The sequence below is a fragment of the Rhipicephalus sanguineus genome, chromosome 9 (genome assembly GCF_013339695.2).
Source record: "Rhipicephalus sanguineus isolate Rsan-2018 chromosome 9, BIME_Rsan_1.4, whole genome shotgun sequence".
NCBI lineage: Eukaryota > Metazoa > Arthropoda > Arachnida > Ixodida > Ixodidae > Rhipicephalus > Rhipicephalus sanguineus.
Window position 1 is genome coordinate 17,226,700 of NC_051184.2, and position 25,438 is coordinate 17,252,137.

The 25,438-nt window shown below is 48.9% G+C and overlaps 1 protein-coding gene across 4 annotated transcripts in view; it reads left to right on the forward strand.

Annotated features, from left to right (window-relative positions):
• Window positions 1-25,438, forward strand: part of LOC119404664 (epidermal growth factor receptor kinase substrate 8) — a 136,342-nt gene that overhangs the window by 56,613 nt on the left and 54,291 nt on the right. Inside the window, exons 2-4 of one of the 4 annotated variants that reach the window (XM_049418963.1) lie at window positions 4,675-4,753; window positions 17,675-17,747; window positions 19,623-19,711. In XM_049418963.1, the coding sequence (XP_049274920.1) occupies window positions 17,686-17,747; window positions 19,623-19,711 (151 nt within the window). In that variant the 5' untranslated portion in view covers window positions 4,675-4,753; window positions 17,675-17,685. Of the gene's footprint in view, window positions 1-4,221; window positions 4,754-17,674; window positions 17,748-19,622; window positions 19,712-25,438 lie in introns of those variants that run through there. The other 3 variants (XM_037671260.2, XM_037671262.2, XM_049418962.1) reach the window with 3 other exon arrangements.

Sequence of the window (25,438 nt, forward strand, 5' to 3'; positions counted from 1 at the left end):
GGGATCCTAATTTTTCTTCTTTCCATTCGTCTGGTCAACGCTGCCAATGTTGACTTTTCTTAACGCTCTCGCATTTAAATTACCATCTGTTCTCGCCGTTCCTGGGTAGATATAAACTGTAAATCACCTGTGGCGCGTACCGTACATCGCGGCCCGTGGTAAACAGGTATGTGCCACACGTGTCTGGAAAAAAGGGTTTGACGATGACGTACGCGACAGGATTTTCACGTTATTCATGTCATGACCCGACAGTTATATTCGTCAAATCCTCTTACCCTCCCATGCCAATCTTGGTCTCCACCAGATTAAGGAGGCGATCATGAAAGCACCCAGAAGTAGGCGGAGATAGATAGATAGATAGATAGATAGATAGATAGAAATGCTCAAAGTGCCAAAGGTTCGCTAAGAAATGCTTCGCATTTAAAAAAGCCTTCCCACAATTTCATAAAAGCCTGTAAACCAGAACGCTCGCGTGAACGAAAGACGCAGTGGCGACGCCGCCTTGAAGTTCGCGCACCTACCGGTCGTAACCTCATGAGATATCTACGAGTTTTAGAAAGAAACCGAAAACAAGCAAAAAAAAAGAGAGAGATCTGTGACGTCGCAAGACGTATGGACGGGGTCATGACCCATTAAAATTGTCCTCAGAGAATAAATGATGCCTAAGTTAATCTACTGTTTACGATTAGAGTAACTTTGAAATGTGTTTCATGTCCAGGAACGAAAAGATTAAGTCAAGGTGTTGTATATGATCCATTTGTTTTTAGAGGCAGTGTATCGCGGTACGCCGTTACAAGAGTGAAAGGCAGTTGGTCCGGGGAGCACAATGATTTGCAAATGGAGTTTAAAATGTCCCGACAACTGCCGCATGAAGGTGCTCCCTTTGTTTCTACAGATGGTCAATCTCCATCTCGAATGGGACTGTATGTGTGTTTGCCCAGGCATTTTCGAAAGCGAGTCATCGATACCACAAGCGCGCACGCACGAAGCAGTAAAACAATAAATATGTGCCTTTGTTTGCGTTAGTTCGCGAAGCACTCGAGTAATGCAATGCGGAGTGAGAGAGTGCTCTTTCAAGTCTACGGGACGATAAAAGTACAGAATGTTCATCCTCCGAAAATACGTCGGCACCGATTTGGTTATGCTCAGCAATTACTGCACGCGCTGTAAACGGCCGCGAACTTATTTGCTTACGCTAAAAATGTCGCAGCCAATCATCACGGCGAAGGAAGCTTGTCACAAACAGTGTTACCCCAATTAACTTGCGAATTCAGCCTTATATTAAAACGCAGACGAAACACTGGCTGAAATTTCTTTCTAACATCATGAGTGGGCGAACAAATGTAAACAAGGATTTATATTACAACCTCCAGGAAGAAGTGTTCGTACAAACAATAGCAGAGCTATCAAGCCGTGCGTAACGAGCACTGATGCCTTTCGTATCTTCTTCTTTCCGCACACAACTGAAATGTGGAGCAGTGCCTGATGCAGTCGTAAGCAATGATGTAGATCTGCCGACCTTGAAAATGCATTAGATTTCTATTTATTGTAATGATGTATATTGAATTTTGGTATGAGCATTTTATTGTTGATTTTCATTGTAATATGACTGTGCCTTGGTCTTTGTATTTCTATTGTTAATTACCAATAGGGTAAATGAATTTGTATATTACTTATAATTAGGGCACCGTGTTTTCGGAGTTTATTTTTCTTGAAATTCGGAGGGTGTCCTTCGCAGTTTATTTTCGAGAGGAAATTCGGCGTTTAACGGAGTTTATTCCACGTAAATCTCCAATTCTCCGAAATTCGGTGTTTAATTTTGCATTATAAGTTGTTGCAATGTGTTCTTGTTAATTTTACTTCCAATAAAAATGCGTTGCATTGTTACTGATAATATTGTTTCTCCATCCTTTCATTTTTGCTCACTTCCTGTTCATTTACCGTGTTAATAAGGCTGCTGATGTGCACTGCTGTAAAACTCGCCGAAGTGTACTTTTTTTTTTTTTTTTGAGGGGGGGGGGTCGGCAGGAACAAGTCAAGCTGCTGCTCAGCTTTTTTCTTCCAGCTTCCCTCATCTTCTTGATGAAAGATAAAGGGTCTAATATTATTATTGTTCTCAATGCTCCGAAATCTTAGATGAATGAACACGAAAACATGCGAACACACTAAGTGCACGTAGATGTATGTAAAGTTTGAACGCACAAACATATATACATACAGGCACAAATACTTGAATAACACCTACGTTTGTCCGTATTACAACCTGAAAGCTTGTTGTAATAGACGCGAGCATATTTTACGATGTTGCTGCCGCTGATGGAGGTGCACTCCTTCCGATTGATGATTATTAGCTTTGAAAATGCCCTTTGAACATTGAAAATGTCCTTTCAAAATCGGAGTTTATCGGATAAATCTGAAGTGTCAAAGATTTTACCGGCGAGTGTTCATCGAATTTATCCGAAAACACGGAGCCATATACTTATAATGTTATCCTTTGTGTATATGAACATTACGTACGTTACCCTCCCTGTAATTATCCCATGAACTGGGTTGACAGTATCAAATAAATAAATATTTATAGGCAATGAACGGGATTCGATCCCGCGACCTTCGGGTCAGCAGTCGAATGCCATAACCACTAGACCACCGTGGCGGGTGCTGTGTTATAGGTGACAAAAGTAGAGTAGAGTATAGAACACCGTGGCGGGTAGAGTAGAGTAGAGTAGATCCTATAACTTTGGCACACACCCATGCTGGGGGATTGGCCACATCTGCGATTCAGGTTATCATCTTCCTTCTTCTTGTTTTTTTTTTTTTCTAAAAAGTATGTTTTCAAGGGGGCTTCATGTTTACCGTAAAATGAAGACAGTACGGTTTTTTGTGACAAAGATCTAAAACAGCGGAAAAAATTCGCGTCAACGGCATAATGAAGGTAAATAAATTTAACATGCATGAGCTTTTTTTATCTCATCGTTCATACGTCTAAGGATATTATTAAAAGTATTAATTCATTATAGTAATCAATCAAAACAATTATATGAAACCAACAACATGCCGTCGAAAGGTCACTGGCCTCTGAGCACGCGGGACGCGTTGATGGGAATACAAATTAAACCACGACTGAATTTCGAATTAACCCATGAATTAGATCTTCGCTCAAGCCACCATACTCGGCCTCAAGCAGAGTCAGCGCGTCATACAACGCGTCACCTTAAGTAGGCGCGACACCAATTTTATTATTTTTTTTATAAGCGCCGAAGGTTGAAGAAAACGTAATAAAGACAAAAAGCCAAGCAACCGATTGGCAGACGACATCGACCCCTAAAAACGCGGCCAGGCCGACTTTCTCGTTATTTCGTCTAGCTGCAAAGAAGGTTAAGTGTTTAATTACACACTCCCAAGAGAGGGACCAAACACTGATAGGCGGGAAAGGTTCTTCGACGTCGCGCGATTCACAGTACGAGGCAAAAAAAAAAGAAATGATGGTATTGACACACGACAGCGTAAAGCGGCGTGGCACGCCGAAGGCGGTTGGGAGAGTCGCATGGAAGAGAGAGAGAGATAACGCTAAATAATGAATCGAGCACAGTTCGTTCCTACTGCTGACTCGCGCGTAGTTCCAGATTTGGGACCAGTATTGGGGTCAAGCCTAGCTGCGGACAGCCCAGCTCATAGATTTCACCAATCGTATCCTGTCGCGACGCTTCGGCCTAGCCCAGCGCTCCCTCACCCTAAAAAAAAACGTGCATAATTTGCACAATAAGTTTTGCACTTACAATTTGTCGCGCCATCTATCGATAGGAAGCTAAATAATTCCTGGTATTCCGATAACTAAAGTGCAATCTAAAAGTAGCTTTTGTTTCGTGTGGGCGGCGTACACGTCAGTTCAGTTTTCAATGTTAAGTACAAGTTTATGAATTCGCGCTCTGGAGTTCCTCACCTGCACGGCATTTGCAGCAGCAGACGTGCTTTCGTCGAAAACTACAGACAGTTCTAGTGTATCGAAAACCCAGCGGCTGCTTCCAGCGATTACGCGACTGCCAGTCTGGAAACATTGAGTTTGGTCACGTGATAACAAATACTTTTGTTTGCTTTTTTTTTATTCTCCAACTTCCGCCAACAGGGGCCGCTGGCTGCCGCGCCTCCTCCTCCTTTTGTGGAGGTGCGTGCGTTTTGTGCGTGAGCGCGCTGGGCGAGCGCGCGTTGGTGGAGTTGGCGCGTTTCTTTTTTTCTGTGCATTTTTTTATATCTTTCGTTTGCTGCTTCTCGTTCTACGCGTACCTGCCTGCATACCGATGCTCCGGAGCGCGGCGTCGCCCGTCGCGAAAATGCCGCAGCCGATGTTGCCGCTGCGTAATTGCTAAAAGTTTTCGTGTGTCAGGCAGCGACAACCTGGTCGTCGATTCGCCTTCGCTTCCAGCTACACCGTCTCATCGGCCCGAGTCGACCTCGTCGAGCGGATTGTCCGACATCGCAAGGGGCCGTTCGGTGCGGGCCAGTTTCCGTGTGTGCGTGCTGCTTGCTGCTGTGCCGTTGTTTCTCAACCGTTTGTCGTCGCTGACATCACCCTGTTGAAGAAGCTAAACGTGCCCAGCGGACAGCAAAAAGGAGTACCAGCCCCGTTCTGAAGTGTGCGCCGAAACGTCGTCGTTCGCCGATGCACCTGTCCGGCGGCGGCGAGCCGACATTGTGTGCTATCATCGCCCGAAGAATTCCCGGCCTAGGCTGGCTCTAGGCAAGCGACGCACCACAGGTGGGTTGGTTCGCGAGGCGCGTTCAGAAACAGCATTCATCCGTGCAGCGGACGCGCTTGACTTGGCGGCGGTTGTCTCGGGGTTCGTGTGTGTTTGTTCCGAAGCCCGGTGACACTGCAGGTTAGGATCGAGTGTCGCGTATGCCCGCAACCCGAAGCCTGACGGCGATCTGTCCTGATTTCTCTCTCGGTGAAAGCCACGTCTCGCTGCTGCGCCCGTTCGTTTTGTAACGTGCTGGCGGTGGCCCCCACACGAGTGTGCCATGTATGGAGGGGGGGCACCCCGCCAACCCGTCCGCGCTGTGTGCCTACGATCGCGTAGCTCCTTCCTCGCTAGCCGTGAGTGGCGGTGGGGGCGGCGCGCCCGCCGCCTTTTTTGCTTCCGCCACCTCCGATTTTTTTTTTTCCTAGCTTCTTTCTAGCATTCTGTTCAGTTCGTGCGCCGCTACTTTGGGGAAACGCATCAATTCCTCTTTATCTCCCCGTCTGTCATACCTTTCCTCCGTGTGTCTGTTTGTGCGCGCCAGAGTCAGCGCTGACGACATCAGGCAAGCATTCGTCGGGTTCGGATTTTCGTACTTCGGTAAGAGTCGTCCCTCATCGCGCTGCTAAGATACGGTGGCACAGGTACGATGTGGCAGTTGCTCTACGTAGATATTTCGGTCGGCGGTTGCCTGCACGCTTCGAACCAAGCCAGAACCGCGTTTTTTATTATTATTTTCTTTTTATTCGGCAAGAACAGCTGTTTGTCTTTGGACGGCCCATTTGTCACCGGCGATTCACGATGGGTCGGCGACAGCCCGTCTTACGAAGTTTCCTACGCACGAATCAGAGGCGTAGCCAGAAATTTTTTTTCGGGGGGGGTTCAACCATACTTTATGTATGTTCGTGCGTGCGTTTGTATGTGTGCATGCCTATGTACGCAAGCAAAACTGAAAAATTTCGGGGGGGCTTTGAACCCCCCCAACCCCCCCCTTGGCTACGCCCCTGGCACGAATCGCTAATCAGATCCCGGAAAAGTTTGGAATTTGAGATTGGCTAGCGCTTTGGCTCGGCTGTGGAACTTGCTCGAGGAACTGGAGTCGCGCAACCGCGAAACAGAGTTTGTGCACGAATAGAATTGTGAATTAAATCCCAAATGCTTGCGCGTACGCGATATCCATTTTGAGAACACTCCAGTGAGCTCTCTTTGCGTCACGTAATATGGATTGGGAAGCAACAACCTTAATAAAATCGTGTAACGCACTGCTTCGCCCGGCTTTTTGGCGTGGCTTTTTGACAAGTTATTTCGGTTCTCCCAGCTAGATACGACCAGTCCATCGATCATTGCTGGCTGCCTAAGCTGACACACATTTGAGCCGCGGAGAAAGGAAAGGTGTCACGACTGCCGATTCCCGCTGACGACGCCGCCGCCTTGAACAATCGCGTTTTCTTCTGGCTGTGACACTTCCGCGTTTTTCGCTGTAACCATGCAGCCGGCGGAATTCTCACGCGTCGCTTTATTTCCTTTAACTTTTTATTCTTCGGCTTACCATAGTTCGTAGGCGCGCACGATCGGGCGAACCCCCGAAGAATCTCGCCCGCTTCATCGCAACAGCAGACCCGCCCGTAGGCAACCATCACACATATCGTAGCTGTAGTTGCTGCATGTGGAGCAGACGGCAGCACTCCGTGTGCTGAATGAAGTTGGCTCTTAGTTGGCTCTGTAGTTGGGGGATCCCTTAGAACGCATTCTCTCAAATGTGACGACAGCCGAGTTAAAGAGAAAAACGACTTTTCTCGATCGTATTAGTAAATTACTGTTTCACGATACCAGGGACACCACTCTTGCTGCGAGAAGACGCTCGTTAAACGAGACAACGCGTGAGAACAAAATGCAGGTGGCGACGCCACCTTGAAGTTCTCGCACTACTCGCCGTGACGTCATAGATTTTGACGGCGTCTACTAGGGCCTACGCAGTTGCTAACTGGTATAAACGAAGTACATTACCTTCTGAGGAAGCCTGAGACTTAACATGCCACGTTTCGGGAATTTCGTTGAGCGAATGTGACCGAAATATGAAGAAACACTTCGAAATATGTGTGGTCAGCATTGGAGGTTTCGGCGTGACATTTAAAAGTGAAACTTTTGACACTGACTTTCTCATCTATTGGTGAACATATGGTGGCGAAATTAACGACACTAGAGTTTTCATAGTATAATTTATTAGGCTAAACTAATTTATTGTTTCACTTTAGTGTCCCTTTAACACTGGGCGTGGCATAATATAATAGTAATTGTTGGGGTTTTACGTCCCAAAACCACGATATGATCATGAGGGACGCCGTGGTGGAGGGCTCCGGAAATTTTGACTCCCTGGTGTTCTTTAACGTGCATCTCAAGCTAAGCACACGGGCTTCAAGCTTTTTCGCCTCCATCGAAAATGCGGCCGGGATTCGATCCCGCAACCTTCGGGTCGAGCACCATAACCCCTAGACCACCGTGGTGGATACAGAGCGTGGGGTGACGAATGAACGTCACACCTGTCGATCGACGCATCCTCGCAACATCGGCCGTGCGACCGTCTCGCGAGGAGGCACGTCGACCATAGCCCGAAGAGCAAACGAGGTTGCATTCTTGTACCGCGGCCAAAAAACGTCTCGGCTGCGCAAATGTTTCCTGGTACGAGCGTGCCCGATCGAGAACGCCGCCGAAACACGATTGCGCGCAAGTTGAGCGATATTCCTTCGTGAAAATATCCGCCCGTCAGAAAGCGGGGACCTCGAGCGTTTTATTTTTTTTTTTTACGAGAGGAATTCACGGGACTTTAATTTTTGTTACCTTTGAGAGAGACGCGAACCTTGAAGAGGGGCAGTGAACGCGGCAAAAACATGGCTACCGCGTGCGCTGGAGGAAAACTTCGCAGCCCGTCTGTTTATCCCAGGCGCAGGCTTTGTTAAACCTAGTTAGAAATACGGACTAGTTGGTCACTCGAACATTCTTGCATAAGTGCAGCGCAAAAGAAGGGACAGACAGGACAAGCACTGAGAGACGGGTCAGCGCTTGTTCAGTCTTTCGCGCTGTCATTATATGAAGGTTCTGTGTAAGGCAACACTGTCTTTTGAAGAAATTGGCTGTTATTAAAGTAGTACTGACCCGAACTTTTATAAAAATGTTCCTATTGTTGCTCTATATAAAAACACTAATGTGAATCCTAAAACGAGTATCGTGGTGCCTCGGAACGCAGGGCTAAGTCACGTGGAGACAGCAACGTATTAGCAGATCAGCTGCGGTTGCGCGTGGTGCACGTAAACAGCGATTTTAGCAGCGTGCGGTACGCAATTCGCAAACCCAGCCAACTGCGTTGAATCGTCATGAGAAGGTCCATTGCGGTGCGGCCGGCTTACTGGTGCTGGGCGACGAAAACGTGAAAATAAAACTAAAATCATTTATATACGTGTTTTCTGGTTTCCGTGTGTGGAGACCGTTAACACATACTGCATGCAAAGTAAACGAAAAAAATGTCCCATTTCCGATGCCTCAAAATCGTTTCAGTACTCCCTTAACCTGATCCTGTCAGTGTTCGTGCTCCAAGGCCTAGAACACGTTTCTCATATCAGTCTTGTCGTGGGAAGATTGTTCGTGAACGTGGGCTGGCCGTGTATTACATTCCGTTCGACGTATATCTCTCTGTCCCACCCCTGGCCTTTTACTGCAAGAAGCGATTGCTGGCATTCAGATAACACCTTCTGCCCCTCCGTTAAAGCTTTCTGCAACGCCCACATACGCACCTTGGAGGATCTGTGGAGCTTGCAGAATGCACACATACGGCCCTGATACGAGCCACGATTACTTCTCATGCGTCACCTTTGCCTTCTATCTGTTCCTCCTGGAGCGGTAACAGGACCGTCCCTCGAAAACGCCTTTTACTCCGCGGTAAGAGCTGGGTTTCTGCTGTGCTGATGCATGGGCGAGAGTCGTGGACCTTGCGAACATATTAACGATAACAAGTTTAGATTATTTTGAGCTATAGTGGCTGGCGTAGATTTTCGAAAACCCCGTGGACTGTCAAACGAACAAACATATCGGTCGTAAGAGAGATCAATCCTGAACTCTCCTTCAAAGCAAAGGTCCCGAAGCAGAAACTTCGTACCTTAGTCGTGTCATGCGTACAACCAGTCAAATAGAGCGAAAATGTAAGCTGAAATGGAAGGTAGGAGAAAACGGGGCCACCCATGCACGAGATGGTTAGATGGCATTCTCGAGACCACAGGGAGGCGTCTCTGAGTAAGAGTCATGGTGCCACCAGAAGCCGTCAGCGACTCGATGGACCATCACATAAGGTTGATTTTTGGAAGAGAAACTAGTGATCAAAGTTCACTTTTCTTTTTCCTTGAATTTCGCGCCGGAACACTAACGTCCGGTGAACGGCGGTATGCGGTCACGGATTTCAAGGTCTCGTAATTAGTCCCGTCAGGAGAGGAGCTGCATAAAAATTATTGAAGCTCGCCAAGTTCAGTAAATAGTTCTCTTTTTAAGATACAGTACACACTCTTTTTACCGAATTGACTATGAGTGTTCATGGGTGTGTATGTAACAGGGGAAAGGAGGGCACAAGAGGGAAAGGAGTATGTATCGCTCGTCATCATTCAAAAGAGAGGCAGGTACATTCTTAATTCCCCCCTCCCTCTTACTTTAAAGGAACACTAAAATGAAACAGTAAAGTTCAGACTGATAAATTATACTCTGAAAACTCTAGCGTCGTTAATTTCACCACCAGAGGTTTATTAACAGATGAGAAAATAAATGTCGAAGGTTTATTGTAAGTTTCCCGCCGAAATTTCCGATGCTGGCGTCACGGAATTATGCTTTTTTTATTGTTTTTTTTTTATTTTAGCCTCAGTGACTCAACGAAGGTCCACAAATCTCCCCTCAGAAGACAATGCACTCCGTTTTTTCACCGACTAGGTGCTACGTAGGCCCTAGTAGACGCCGTCAAGATCTATGACGTCACGGCGACTGGTTCGGGAACTTCAAGGTGGCGTGTTCACGCGCATTTTGTTTTCGCGCGTTTTCTCCCTTACCAAGCGTCTTCGCACAGCAAGCACGGCGTTTTTGGTATCGTGAAAGAGTAATTTACTAATACGAGAAAAAACTTTTTTCTCTTTAGTGTCCCAAACGACTGGCACGCCTGAAAAAGCCGGGGGGTTCTTGTGAGATCTGTTGTGGGGGGGGGGGGGGGGGGGGGCTTGGCAGTTTGAACATAAAAAGGCACAGCGTGCGGACGAAACCGCCGTCACGTTCCTTCGTCCGTTTGCTCTCCCTCGTGTCGTCTGCAAACAAAAGTACATACGTCGGACGAATACGGCAGCACCCAGACTAATTCGCAAGCGAGAAACGCCGCTGCATGGAAACGGGTCAGCCCGACAAGAACCGTTATCTCGACCCAAAGTTTCTTTCTCTTGCGCCGCTGCGAGGCTGTTTCTTTTTAGCGCACCTGTTGGTCGCGATAAGGGCTTCTTCTACCCGAGACGCAGACAGAGTGCTCCATTCGGGATTCCTTTAGGATTTCCGCACGCGTTTGCGCGGCGTCTCGAAATATTTTCAGACGGCGGCGGGTCCCGACATTACGACTTCTGGAGACATCTTCGCAACAACGTCAGAAGGCGGAACCAGACCGCCAAGGCGTGCGCAGGCTTCTCCACAGGCCCGTAGCCAGGAATTTTTTTCGGGGTGGGGGCCACTTGCTGGAGGCCTGGACTATTTTAGAAAAACACCTATTTTTATTATTTATTTTCTGTAAAACACCCCGCTCAATCAGAATTTCGGGTCGGGGCCCGTGCCCCCGGCATTCCCCCTGGCTACGGGGCTACAAGCGAAAGATCCAGCGCAAAGAAGTGCCAAGAATAGCGAAGGGGGAAGAAATGATTCATCGCAGCGCCCCCCCCCCCTCCCGTACGCACGCCTATGCATCTGTATACGTTGAAATTAACTGCAGTAAAACGCAAAGGCTAAAATCTGTGTTTCAAAGGAAATGAATCATGCAGTTGTGCAAGTGACGTTCCCGTTATTTATTCTTTGCGCACGTGTGTGGTGGGAAGCATGTAGAAAGGGGGGGGGGGGTGTCAAGGCCGTGTGGGAAGTTTGAGAAAGTTTATGAGCGGCGCTGTTTATTTCCCTAACCTGTTTCAATCGCGAACAGCTCGTTAGCGGAGTTGGCGCAGCGCACGATAACGGCGAACCGCTCCAGTTTAATCAAAACCGGAATGAAAGCTAGCGCTTCGTCTCGGCTTGGCTTTAATTGCAACATTCCTTGCGCGCTCGGCCGATCGCGAAACCGAAATTGTGCACTGACGAAAGCCCGCGGGTCTGACAGCTTCACGCTCGAGAACTCTCAGGAATAATAAATAAATGAAGAAAAAGTGTGTATATACACGCGTGGGACCGCAATTACTATAACGGCGCTCAGGGCGCCCCTTTTCGTTCGTGTCATAGCACATAATCACGCGATTTGGCGTGTTTGTGGTCTGGGAGGACCGCAAACATACCGACACTTTCCTGCTGTTTCCGCAATGTTGACGAGCAGACGAAATCGTTACACGTCGTTCAGCAGACCGACCTTTCCCGTTTGCTAAAAATGAAAAGGAAAAAGTATGCGTCTATGTGGGTGTCTTCTGTTCTCAGCGCCATATTGGCGTTCAGCAAGGAAAAAGAGGGTGGAAAAACTCGATATTTTTGTGAAGGCGCCTGACAGACAGAGCCTGGGCGAAAAAACTCGATACTTTTGTGAAGGCGCCTGACAGACAGGGCCTGGGCGCTGATTGATAGGCAGAGCACGTCGGAGCCATTTGTTGACATTCCCAGATTGACCGCGGTTTGTGGGCAGGAGGGGAGAGGGGCGCTTATTGAGGCGTGGCGTTCAAGCCCATTTTGCTGTGTTGTCAGCTCGCTCCCTCCAATCCTCTCTCTGTTTTTCGTCTTCAAACTTCTGTTGAAACATCGCCAGGCGATATAACCAATGTGGCGTATGGCCATTGCAACCAACTGCCGGGGCCGATCCCCGACGGCTTCGCTTTTCGCCCACTCGAAAGCTGCTACATTGAGCTGTTTGTGCAAACCGATTGCACGCAGGAAATGTTCGAAGGGAAGGAAAGCCGAGGAACTGCTGCCTTCCGCACTGCATTATAGACTGACACGCTATTTCTGGGCGACCGCCGCCTTCCTGGCGATAAGAGCAGCTACGTAGAGATCGAAAACATGCCAGCTGCACAAGACAGTCTACACGATTGGCGTGCTGTTTAAGATTGGAAAAGCTCTTGATTGTGCACACAAAACTGTCACCATAACGAACGGCCTCAGCCTTATATGGCATCTCGCGTCGCCTAGCAACGCGTTGGAGCCTTGTAATATTATAGTATAGTATAGCAAGGAAGTGGGAAAGGGAAGTGAGGGTAAGGAGGAGGCGAGTGTGAAGCATAGCATAGCCATGTACAGTAATCACAGCAAGGGGTGGGAAAAGGAAGTGAGGGGGGGGGGGGTAAACATATCATAGTCTTGTTTAGATAGCAATGGGTGGGTTCGAAGTGAAAGTGAGGAGGAGGAAAAGGAGGAAGGGAGAGAGTAAAGCATAGCATAGTCTTGTATAGTGTAGTAAGCAAGAGGTGGCAGAGGAAAGTGAGGGAAAGGAGGAGCAGAGAGAGTAAATCATAACATAGTCTTGCATAGTACAGTATAGCAAAGGGGTGGGAAAGCGAAGTGAGGGTGAGGAGAGGTAAAGCACAGCATAGTCTTGTACAGTATTGGGCGCGAGGACATACCGTGGCGCCACCATGCGGAGGCATCCCTGTGACGTGCAAGGTTGGATTGCTCCGCCAGCCCTCTCCCGCTCAGCCGCTTTCGCATCTCTTATTATTCTCATTGCACTTCCCTTCGACGAAATCAGTAGAATACTGTGGTGGCTTCGTCACTGACCATACGGAGTGATAAATACTTGCTCTGAAAAAAATATTACGCTCCTCATAATGGCTTAGACAACACCCTGACTGCCGACGTCGTCTGCTATGGCCGCGTATACATGGAAGCCATGGGTGACGAGCGCACTGCTTTCGTAGAAGGTTACAAACCATCTTGTGCCGAATTGAAGCATCAAATGAGCTTTAGCGCGTGCTTGCGTCTAATACACATATTTTTGCTCCAGGAAATGCGTGCAACCATGCAACTTCATTCAATGTATGTTAGCATCTAAAAACGGGCCACGGCTGACACGACAAGCATGCGCACATTTACATTACTGTTTAGCACACATATCTCTATGAAGCACAACGCAAGCGGATTCTCCATTTTGTGGAGAGCAACCAAGCATGCTTAGAGCTGCACGCAGCCGCAACCTTTCTGATATGATTGGAGGCAAACACAAGAGAGTCATACGCACGCGCCCGTGCCTCGTTCGGAGCTGTAGACACATAACATTTCACATGAGCACAAGTTTCTCTGTGGCAAGGTCTTAATATTTACCTGTTGCTCCTTATTGCGCAAATTTTCTACGGTTGTCCCACGGTGCACTTTCGATCGCCATCGAGCCACATAGGGATGCAAATTTTCTATGATTGACTCAGTTCTCCAGCTTCTACAAAGGAGTCAATCGCAATCGAAAAATACGGTCCCGATAGGGCTCGATTGCGATAGAATATGCACCATGTGCCAGCTGGCTGTATTACTTTGCGCTCTTGAATGAGCTTGCTACGCGGTGTGCCTTACCGTGGTCTAAACAGCAATGTTATGTTTCAGCTAAAATACCAGCGTCCAGCCTTTACAGCTTCATTGATAAGCAGTATGACACGTCGCTGCTGCTGTTAGAATCAGTGTGACATGAGGACAATTAAGATGGACACCCGAGGGGGGGGGTGAGGGTTACGCAGACTGGGGTGGAAGTTTCATCGGCGAGACAGGTAACTTTCAGCAAAGATTCAAGCAGCACATGTATGATATGCAAGAAAGAAGGTTTCATCAAACAGTAGTGGCCGAGCAAGCAGAAGCAACTGGCCACGAAATAGACTGGAATAGGGCAAAAATAATGGAGAGATAAAATAACTGGACTTCTCAGCTTAATCTTGAATCTCTGACAATCCGGACAACGGCGCACAGGCTTAGATGTAATGACGGCTACTTCCCACAAGTGCATGCATGTTGCTACGCACGTCATATTTTAAAACAGACATAACCGGACTGTCTGAGCATTCATTTATCGTTGTGAACAAGGCTCCCGTGCGGGAGCAGAAACGTCTTGTTTTTGTGTGAGCATTCGTGATCAATGTCCATTTTAACCCTATGGGCTAGAAGTAACAATAAAAAAAAGACAGGTGACAGCAGCATCATGCTCTTGCAAAGCGGGGTATAAGTGAAAGCTCACGCCTGGCTCCTTCGCGTACGTAGCGCTCTGTGGCACGGAATAGAAAAGTACCAGGCCTTCGGTAACATTTACTGCACTTTTCCGGATTGTGTAGCCTCTAGGGTTCCGTAGACATAAAGTGAGAGCAAAAGAGTGCTGTTCAAAAGGAAGAACGCCTAGAAATCGCGATTAAAAACAAGGCATTCAACAGTCCGCTTCCCTTCGCCAGAGCGAGGTGAGATCACGTGATGCAACCCTGCACATCACAGCGATTGCAGCGCCCTGCGTCTCCAGTGGTGGGCCTCAGTGCCCAGTAGTATAGCAAGGGGGTAGGAAAGGGAAGTAAGGAGGGGAGAAAATAAAGCATAGCATAGTCTTATATAGTGTAGTAATTAAGCAAAGGGTGGCAGAGGGATTTGAGGGTGAGGAGGAGGAAAAGGAGGAGCGGAGAGAGTAAATCATAACATAGTCTTGCATAGTACAGTATAGCAAAGGGGTGGGAAAGCGAAGTGAGGGTGAGGAGAGGTAAAGCACAGCATAGTCTTGCATAGCAAGGGGGTGGGAAAGGGAAGTAATGAGGGGAGAAAGTAAAGCATAGCATAGTCTTATATAGTGTAGTAATTAAGCAAGGGGTGGCAGAGGGTGAGGAGGGGGGAAAGGGGGAGCGGAGAGAGTAAATCATAAAAGTCTTGTATAGTACTATCGTGCTCAGTATGAGCTACATCACGCGAGCGTGTGGCCAAGTGCGCTGCAAGGTTGTACAGTGGCGCCGATCATGGCATATTTTCGAGTTATCATGAGAGAGTTTGGCTGTCCCTGCAAGCGCACATTGCCTCCAGTTGCTTTCACCCTCACCCTCGTTTAGCCCTGTGGTGATATCGGCTTCGAAAATGATAACTTCGAGGATGAAAGCAAGCAAGTGGGGGCGATGCGCACTCGCACGAGCAGCCAAACTCTCTCCCGATAACTCAAAAATATGCCATGATCGGCGCCTCTGTGCCACCTTGCAGAGCGCTCGGCCACGCGCTCGCGTGATGTAGCTCATACAAAGCGCGATAGTACAGTATAGCAAAGGAGTGGGAAAGCGAAGTGAGGGTGAGGAGAGGAGAGGTAAAGCACAGCATAGTCTTGTGTAGTATAGTATAGCAAGGAATGGGAAAGGGATGTGAGGAGGGGAGAAGGTAAAGCATAGCATAATCTTGTATAGTGTATAACTCGCGACAACTTTCTGTGGCAGCACAGCCAAGGCTACGGAACCGAAGCGCACACTTTTTTACTACGCTGCTGCAAGTAGTCCGGGAAGTCTAACTTTTCTAGACTACATAGCATAAAAGAAAACATTAAAAAAAGAAATAGGTATTGTTTTCAAGACTTTTTGCATTGTAAGTAAGAAAACTTATCCTGCGAAAGATTTTTGTTTTTTGCTATTTCTAGTTTTCTGGCTTTCCTGGTGTCAATTTCCCGTTTTCCAGCGCCTGTAAACAATCGCATGCAAACGGACTACTTGGCGTAGTAACACATGTGCAGAAGCTCCGCCCACGTAGCTTTGGCTGTGCTGCCACAGAAAGTTGTCGCCAGGTGTAATAAGCAAGGGGGTGGGAGGGAGAAGTGAGGGTGGGGAGGAAGGGAACACCAACAGCTCTGCTGTTTCCTCCATCTGCATGATGAAAAGGGGGCGCGAATAACACGGCACACAAGAAAAGATGGACACAGGACAACGCGCGCCACCTCAATCTGCGCACCACTAGTGCGTATTTTTATTATTTTTTTAATAGTATACATGAGCTTTCTTTCATTCTTCTCTGACTTGTGCTGTCCTTAGCTGGCGCTTTGCAGAGCAATGTGCTCGTTGAACACCGTAGTTGGAGGTGGACTATTGGGACCCATTTCATTTCACTTACTACTGAGAAAGACTGCAGTGTTTCTGGGGGAATTGGGGGGGGATGGACTGCAAGGCTGAAGCTGCTTACGTGCTCTTAGCATTATTTGCATTGACTGAAGCCTCACTGCAAGAATTACAAAACAGTTACTGTGTTATCGTAATTAGTAGTAGGCATCACGCAGGTGATGTGACCAGAGGGTGACCAGATGTGACCAGTGCATACATAGATAAATAAAACGAAATTATGGTGATGATGATGATGCTCAAAATGTTCAAGTGCATGCATTTCAATTCTTGCAGCAAATTTACGACACCATGTGATTTAGCTAGCCAATCACACACTCAGGCACTTACAGCTTTGCTGTGTCCGATGGTTTTCATGGTGTGGAATTGGCTGAATTTTTGTTTTTTTGCCATATAAACACGCTACTGATAAATTCAGTGGAAAATAAATTATTCTTCCAAATGCTGAAACCAAAAGAAATGTGGTGTTCATGCACTAAATAGAGAAATTGAATTTTTCATGTCTTAGCTAGGTGAAACAGCTCATACAGCATAGGCCTCACCAAAAGTCATTCAGCTATGGTGTCATTAAAATTTGAAGGCAACTCCATTTCCTAGCTAATCGACACTATTGCAATCCGACATAATGTTTGTATTTCAGCTATAGTATAAATATAACATACGAGCCATGTTTTGATATTGCACTTTTCTTGGAAGCCTACCAGTTAACAATACCCATTATATTTGTTTTACCATAGGCAACAAGTTCAAGCATGTAGCATTGCAGTGAAATGCTCTTCATATACAGAAGTATGTCACTGGCCGATGCTCCGGTGTTTGAAAGCTTGCTTGCTTCCTCCAGTGTGTTTTTGCACATTAGACTTAGGAAATGGTCCTGTGACAAATATTACGCAGCATAACTGTTTTAATTCGAACTTTGTTATCATGTAGCAAGCTGTATGCAACCATTTTAATGGTGCAAGTGATAGCGCATGGCAAGGAAAATTTGTGCCAATGCTGAGCTATGTTATCTGTGGTTGGATAACGAAGATGGAGGGGCATTAGCGCTACAAAGCTCCCTTACCAGGATATATTGGCCCTTGGTTACTACATACAAATCATGCTTATATGGTTTCTTTCAGTACTAATATTTATAGAGTTGATAAGTTTTAAGTTTCACAGTAATGAGTGGGAAAATCATGCAATGGATTAGTATGAAATGCAAGCACCATAAATTCTGCTTGATTTCCTCGTCAAGCGTGTGTTGTATTATATTTAGCTCCTCCAACAAGCGTTTAATTCTACTAGGTGTATCTAATGACATGATGCTCTATTGTTTCATTACTGTCACAGTTACTGTGAACCAGGTATGACTACTTTTCTTTGGTTCTGATTTACAAGCTTTGCAGTTGACATTATGTCATATTGGCAACAAATAACACATATAAGAATTACGTTGCAAGGCAAATTACACACAAGCTTTATACCTCACTTTGCTTTAAAAATCAGAAATAATCTGTATTCAATTCAATATTCTAATGTCATTTTTCTGTAATACTCACGCCGGCTTCAAAATTTTCTCTATTTGAACAGCCCTGATATCATGACATATTAATCTTGAGATTCTGATTAATGGGCATCAGCAATTCCCTGTGTTGCCTGCTGCAGATGCCAGTTGAATGGCAGCCATGCCAGGGGTGATGAAAGTGGACAGTTGGGAGGACAGACATTCTGTGAGCAGGTGAGTGACAATCTTGCGTTTGTACTGCAAGCTCGTGTTACAGAAAACCAGCATGGCACTCCGGCTGTTTAACTGCACAGCTAAAGGTTCTGACACTGTCCAGTGGGGGAATATAGGTTACTAAGAAAATGTTGCATAATTATGACGAACCACTGATGAGCTCTAGTATCAAAGCCTGCTATGTCTAGCCAAATCCTCGTGTGACACCGCCCAACCATCCCATTCTCCTAATGTTTGCCATACACCACTTTTTCGTGAGCAAACATCAGTGGCATAGGGCATGCTACCCAGCTAATCATGAAATGGCAGTTGAACGTTCAGAAAGCCAGATGGTTTGCACGATCTCACTCTTGGCCATAGACATATCAAGAAGCAACTACACTCAACGTCCTTGCCCGCAGGTGCTTAGTCGAGTCAGGTGCTTGACACTTTTGCCTTAATATGAGAAACCGACTTGGCACTGCAGAATCGAAGCACGTCATACTTTACTGAAAAATGCTAAAAGCAGTGCTCTGAAGGACTGCGTTCGGCACATAATGTTTCAACAGCGGTTGCCCATACGCTGATACCTTGCAACCATTGTGGGGAATGCATGGAATTAAAAATGTCATTCTAGAAGTCAAAGGAAACGGCCCTCGTGCTGCCAATCACTAGCCTTCAGGTTAGCACAAGTAGTAGAGCAACCGCCTGAAAAGTTGGTCCCACGGGTCCCGGGTTTAATGCCCACACCAGGACGAATTTTTCGGCAACAAGGTAGCTTTTCTTTCAGAGAAATCTGTATGGATTTTTTGTAGGTTCGTGCTACAAATGGGTGGATGCCAATTTTCTTTCTCATTCTTGATGGTAGCAAGCGCAAACACAATACGAGTGACAAGAGATGTGAAGACATCTTTGTGTGAATTATTTGTTCTGACTAGCCCCAATCACAACTCTCTTGAGTTCCTTTTTCAAGAGAGGACTAAGAGGTTAAATAGCTGGAATATAAAATTTAAAAAAAGCACTGAAAGTACCATCAACTGTAACATATGGGGTATGCAGAAAATGCCTTGATAGTCAGGCATGTGCTGCTAGTCAGGATCAGACTAGTGAAAGTGGCTATTGTTTGACACATCTAGGGACTGTGGTATTGAAAGCATATGTTAAGAAAACTTCTGAGGTGACACCAGTGGCAGAAAAAGCTAGGAGCAAAAACAGTGTAACAAGTCATTTCAGAAGTTCTAGATCCTGTTCCATTTCTTATTTCTTTTTTTCATCCTTAAAAGCAGGTAAAGAATGTGGGTCAAAATGCTCCATCTACTCTCAGTGGTGTAAGGTGCCTGTGCCTCTCACTTTTTCCTCCTTTGTTGATGCATCATCTAAGAGTGCCTAAGGTCTGCAACTTCATAATCAGTTGGACACCATTTCACAGAATATTAAGTTTGACATTGCATGTTATTGCAGAGCTTTGTTTTGTGCCTCGATGCTTGAGTTGCAGCAAAATGTGAACGGAGGTTTTAGACTGCCTGAAGGCATTTGAGATTTACCTAGACTTCCTTTTACTATCAATTTTTCACTAGCCCCACCCCAATTGCTTTGTTTGCATTAGCGTCGCTGCTCACTTGGACAGGCCCGGTAATCAGTTGACATTGCTCCAGAGCTGATAATGTGTGTTGAATGTGGGGAGTTGTTGTGTGGAGTGCTGCAAGCGTTCCCGAGATTGAGAGAGTTATCTTTAGGTATGTGGCGAAGATAAGCGCCCAGTCCAGCCTCTGCGCAGGGGCGTTTTACGCTGTGCCTGATTGGGGCTGCGCCCTGAACCAGTGCACTCCTGCCAGCTTTTGGATGCTGACACCGGGTGTTCAACGGTGACCAGTGCAGTGTTTGTTGTGCTCGCAGTGATTACGACAACTATTTGGTGCACAAGGACCGAGCCGACCTAGACATGAGGAGCTCAAGGTCGGCATACTCCAATGGCTACAGCTCCGGTCAGTGTTGGCTTTTTGTTTCCCCTGCTCTTTTATTGCAGTGCCTTCGCGTGATTCTCCTTGGCTGTCTTCTTGAATGATTAAGTAGGCGCATGACAATGCATTAATGTTATCACTCACTGAGACAACCTTACATACTATTGAGTGAATAATTCACTGCAGGATGAAGGCCTTTCCTGAAGCTTTCAACCATGCCATCCTTCACCAGCTGTGCACGCATTGTGCAATAAATAGGCACATCTGTCTAATGCAAAATGTTCCCTGCTAAGTTATGTTTGTTAGAGGATGGGCATGTTTAAAGGAAACATAATAGGCACTTATATTTCTTTCATGATTTCATGGTTTTGATAGTTCACAAAGAGACATTCCAGAACTCATCAATAGCAGTTTGCTGTTTTAACTTATTTACTTAGGAATATTGCCGCGAGTCTTATATTTCATGAGTGTAAGCTTCACCCACAAAGACTGTGGGCAACGCGCTGCGCAGGCCTCGCCGTGATGTGTAGGAAGCTTCGCGATTGTTTTCGAACAATCTGTTAAGATTGCGCACCGCACGAGAATGTTCCAGCTTCGTCGAGAGATAACGCCGCCACCAGCGATATCGCTGGAAAGTTCGATAGCGCCTGTATAAAAGCCGATGCGCTTGACTGCTTGTCAGTTGATCGACGGTCGACGCTCTGTCCGCCGCTATCAGTGTATTGCTGTAGATTGAATTTCAGTTTCCCGGCCACAAGTTCGGCCAAATAAACAGTTTCATCTCGGACGTGCTGACTGCTGTCTTTGTCGACGTCACGACCACGTGACATCTGGTGGAGGTGCTGCTTCATGATCCGGACGCCACCGCGGGGCGCTGACCCAAGCCCAAGCCGAGAAGAAGACGACTCTAAGGACAACCAGGATCCTCGAACCAGCCGCCGGCAGAAGGGACTACAACCAGAGTACGGGCTCCTTCCCGAAAACACCAGGCAGCCGAAGACCGTCACATCGACCGCCGAGACGATGACAGACACCCTGCCACCTACAACGGTAGTGATGCAACAGCCAAGGGAGCCACCGACTTTCCGTGGATCGTCGTTTGAAGACCCGGAGAGCTGGCTGGAGACGTACGAGCGAGTCGCCACCTTCAACCACTGGGACACCGAAGAGAAGCTGCGCCACGTCTACTTCTACTTAGAAGACGCCGCGAAGACGTGGTTCGAGAACCATGAATAGAGCCTTCAATCCTGGGACCTCTTTCGGACGACGTTCCTTAATACCTTCGCGAGCGTCGTCCGCAAGGAAAAGGCCGCTGCTTTGCTGGAGACAAGAGCACAGCTACCGAATGAGACGGTCACTATCTACACGGAAGAGATGACGCGACTTTTCCGCCTGGCCGATGCTGCCATGCCTGAGGAAAAAAAGGTCCGCTTCCTTATGCGGGGAGTGAAACAAGACCTCTTTGCAGGATTGGTGCGGAACCCACCGAAAACTGTCACCGAATTCCTAAAGGAGGCTACAACAATTGAAAAATCCCTCGAGATTCGGACGAAGCAGTACAACCGCTCAACCATGTCGACAGGCTACACCGAAGCGCACTCGCTAGGCACCGACGACCTACGGGAAACCATCAGAGCAATAGTGCGGGAGGAGCTGCGCAAGCTGTTGCCTTCAGCGCAGCCTCAAGTGGATTCGATCGCCGACATGGTCCGCGAGGAAATCCAGCAGTCGCTGGGCACCCCCGATGCAGCGCAGCCGCAGCTGCAAGCAATGAACTATGCTGCAGCAGCCCGACGCAACGCCCCCGCTCCTCGTCCACGCCAAGACGCCACACCGCCGCAGTACCGTCGCCAGACGCCGCCGCCGCCACCGACGCCCTGCCGACCACCTGTCGGCCAGCGCAACACCCCGAGGAAGACCGATGTCTGGCGTGCCCCCGACAACCGCCCGCTCTGCTACCACTGCGGAGAGGCCGGCCACACGTACCGCCGCTGCCAGTACCGACAGATGGGACTACGCGGATTCGCTATCAACGCGCCGCGCCCGCAGTCAGGCGAACGGCCGCGCGACATCAACGACTACCTCACCGGAACACAGTGGCAAGAACGACGACCTTCCCTCTCGCCGTCGCCCGGCCGCTACATGTCACCGCACCGCCGGCCGTACACTGGCCCAAACCGGGGCAGGTCGCCTAGCCCGTATCCGGAAAACTAAGGGCAGCAACCGATGGAGGTGCGGTTGCTGAACGACGAAATGCTGAAGATCCTCCGCCGTCGACGACGACGCCGCGACGAAGTTCCGAGCCCCCGCCGCACGCCGAACGACGTCCTGAAGACGAAACTTTGCGACCGGAAGCAGACCTGACGACGCAACGCGGAAGCAGCGGTGCAAACCGACGCAGCCGTGACCCGACGCCGCGACGTAACCGCAACGCAAGACGGCGGACTAGCGACCTCGACGTTCTGATCGACGGCCACAACGTCACCGCTCTCGTCGATACTGGAGCCGACTATTCCGTCATCAGTGGGCCGTTCGCAGCACAGTTGAAGAAAGTTAGGACTGCTTGGGAAGGCCCCGAGATCCGGACCGCTGGAGGCCATCTGATAACGCCGATTGGTGTCTGCACGGCACGAGTCACCATCAATAACCGGACTTATCCTGCGAGCTTTGTAATTCTACAAAACTGCTCCAGGGATGTGATACTGGGAATGGACTTCCTAAGTGACCACGGCGCCGTCATCGACCTGAGGTCTGAGTCGATAACACTGAACTCAGACAAAGCGCTCCCGCCCCACGCGATGCCAGGCAACCATGCATTGAATGTGATAGAAGAGCAGGTGACCATTCCGCCGCGCTCCAGCGTCATTATTTCCGTCGGCACCGAAAAACCTGCGAACCTTGAAGGCGTCATCGAGGGCGATCAGCACCTACTCCTGAACCGTCAAATTTGCGTCGCACGAGGTATAGCCGAGCTGCGTGACGGTAAAGCAAAAGTAGTGCTGACAGACTTCAGCCACGAATATAGGCACCTCAACTTCGGTACGACGGTTGCCTACATCGACGAATGTGTAGCCGCCAGCGATGCTTTCGCCCTCTTCGATGCTGCCGAACCTGCTTCGACGAATAGAGGTCCCGAACCGGATTTTGACGTCAACCTGAGCCTTTCGAAGGCCAAACAAGACCAGCTCAAAACCCTGCTCTTGCAATACAAGGACTGTTTCTCGTCGTCATCGCGGGTCCGACAAACGCCCCTTGCGAAGCACCGCATTATAACAGAAGAAAATTCTCGACCACTCCGTCAGAGCCCATACAGAGTTTCTACTCGAGAGCGCGACGCGATAAAGAAACAAGTCGACGAGATGCTATGCGACAACATCATCCAGCCGTCCAAGAGCCCGTGGGCGTCACCCGTGGTGTTAGTGAAGAAGAAGGACGGGACACTGCGCTTCTGCGTTGATTACCGGCGCCTGAACAAAATCACGAAGGACGTGTACCCCCTCCCACGAATAGACGACACCCTGGATCGACTTCACAACGCGACGCACTTTTCGTCGATGGACCTCAAGACCGGCTACTGGCAAATCGAAGTCGACGAGAGAGACCGAGAAAAGACTGCCTTTATAACACCCGACGGCCTCTTTGAGTTCAAGGTCATGCATTTCGGTCTTTGCTCGGACGTTCCAGCGTGTCATGGACACCGTACTGGCCGGATTGAAGTGGCAGACGTGCCTTGTGTATTTGGACGACGTCGTCGTGTTTTCCTCGACCTTCGACGAGCATCTCCGGCGGCTTGAGGCAGTACTTCAAGCAATCAAGGCCTCTGGACTGACCCTGAAGCCAGAAAAGTGCAGATTCGCGTATGACGAGCTCTTGTTTCTGGGTCATGTGATCAGCAAGTCTGGAGTGCGCCCAGACCCGCGGAAAACAGCTGCCATCGCCGACTTTGCGCCACCCACCGACAAGGCCGTGCGCCGATTTCTCGGCTTATGTGCCTATTACCGACGCTTCGTCAAAAACTTTTCACGGATCGCCGAACCACTGACGCTTCTCACGAAGAATAACGTGGAATTCAGGTGGGAAACGGAGCAAGTGCAAGCCTTTCAAGAACTTAAACGACGCCTGCAGACGCCACCCATACTTGCGCATTTCGACGATTGCGCCGATACGGAAATACACACCGACGCAAGCAGCGTAGGACTCGGTGCCGTCCTTGTGCAAAAGACTGACGGGCTTGAAAGGGTTATCAGTTATGCTAGCCGGTCACTATCCAAGGCAGAAGCAAACTATTCCACAACAGAAAAGGAATGCCTTGCCATTCTCTGGGCTACGTCAAAGTTTCGCCCCTACCTCTATGGCAGGCCCTTCAAAGTTGTCAGTGACCATCACGCCTTATGTTGGCTAGCTAACTTGAAGGACCCTTCAGGTCGTCTCGCACGATGGAGTCTGAGGCTTCAAGAATTCGATATTACCGTCGTGTACAAGTCTGGACGAAAACACTCTGACGCCGACTGCCTGTCTCGTGCCCCCGTCGACGCGCCGCCGCAAGACGACGACGATGACTGCTTCCTCGGAACTATAAGTGCCGACGACTTCGCCGAAAGGCAACGGGTCCGACGCGGAACTGGGGTGCCTTATTGAGTACCTCGAGTGCAAGACCGCCGTGGTTCCGAAGGTATTCAAGCGAGGACTGCCGTCGTTTTTCTTACGGAACGGCGTTCTCCTGAAGAAGAACTTCTTGCCACTTCGAACCGACTACCTTCTCGTCGTGCCCTCATCATTGCGACCAGAAGTCCTCCAGGCCCTACACGACGACCCGACGGCTGGACACCTCGGTGTTTCCCGAACGCTCGCCAGAGTACAGGAAAAATACTACTGGCCACGCCTTGCTGCCGACGTCGCCCACTACGTTAAGACTTGCCGAGATTGCCAGCGACGGAAGACACCGCCGACTAGGCCAGCGGGACTTCTGCAGACAATCGATCCACCTCACCGGCCGTTCCAGCAAATCGGGATGGACCTACTGGGGCCGTTCCCGACGTCGACTTTCGGCAACAAGTGGATCGTCGTAGCGACTGACTACCTCACCCGCTACGCCGAGACAAAGGCCTTGCCCAAAGGGAGTGCCGCCGAGGTAGCCAAGTTCTTCGTGGAGAACATCGTCTTGCGTCATGGCGCCCCAGAGGTCCTCATCACAGACAGAGGTACCGCCTTTACTGCGGACCTAACTCAGGCGATCTTGAAGTACAGCGAGACGAGCCACCGCCGCACCACCGCCTACCACCCGCAGACCAATGGCCTCACCGTGTCATGAGTAAAGGGGCACGGGGCGCGCGCCGGACAGCGCAAGGCGTCGATGGTGTGCGGGGAATGGAAAAATACCCGATGGTGTGCACCCCCGCCACGTCGACGCAAGCCATTGGCCGGAGGAAGGCGCGTGCCACGCGACCCGAACTGAGGTGCGGAACCCCAGAGGATCAAGTAGTCATTGTTCGGTGGGGTCGTCGAGGAGCAAGGTGTGGCAAGCCAGCGTCGCACCCTCGACGAGAGCAGTAGGGCCTCGTTCTGGGGGCAGCGGCACGAGAGGCTCGGGAGGGTAGCCGTCGACCTTGGCGTCACCCAAGTGAGGCTCCCCGAGCTTGCAGCAGCCTCATTCAGCAGTTCGCAGGGCACCTACGGCACTACCACAGCTCGACGAGACGGCAACCCGCCGACAATCACCGGAGAGCCACGTCGGCAGTTTGACCCAGTGGC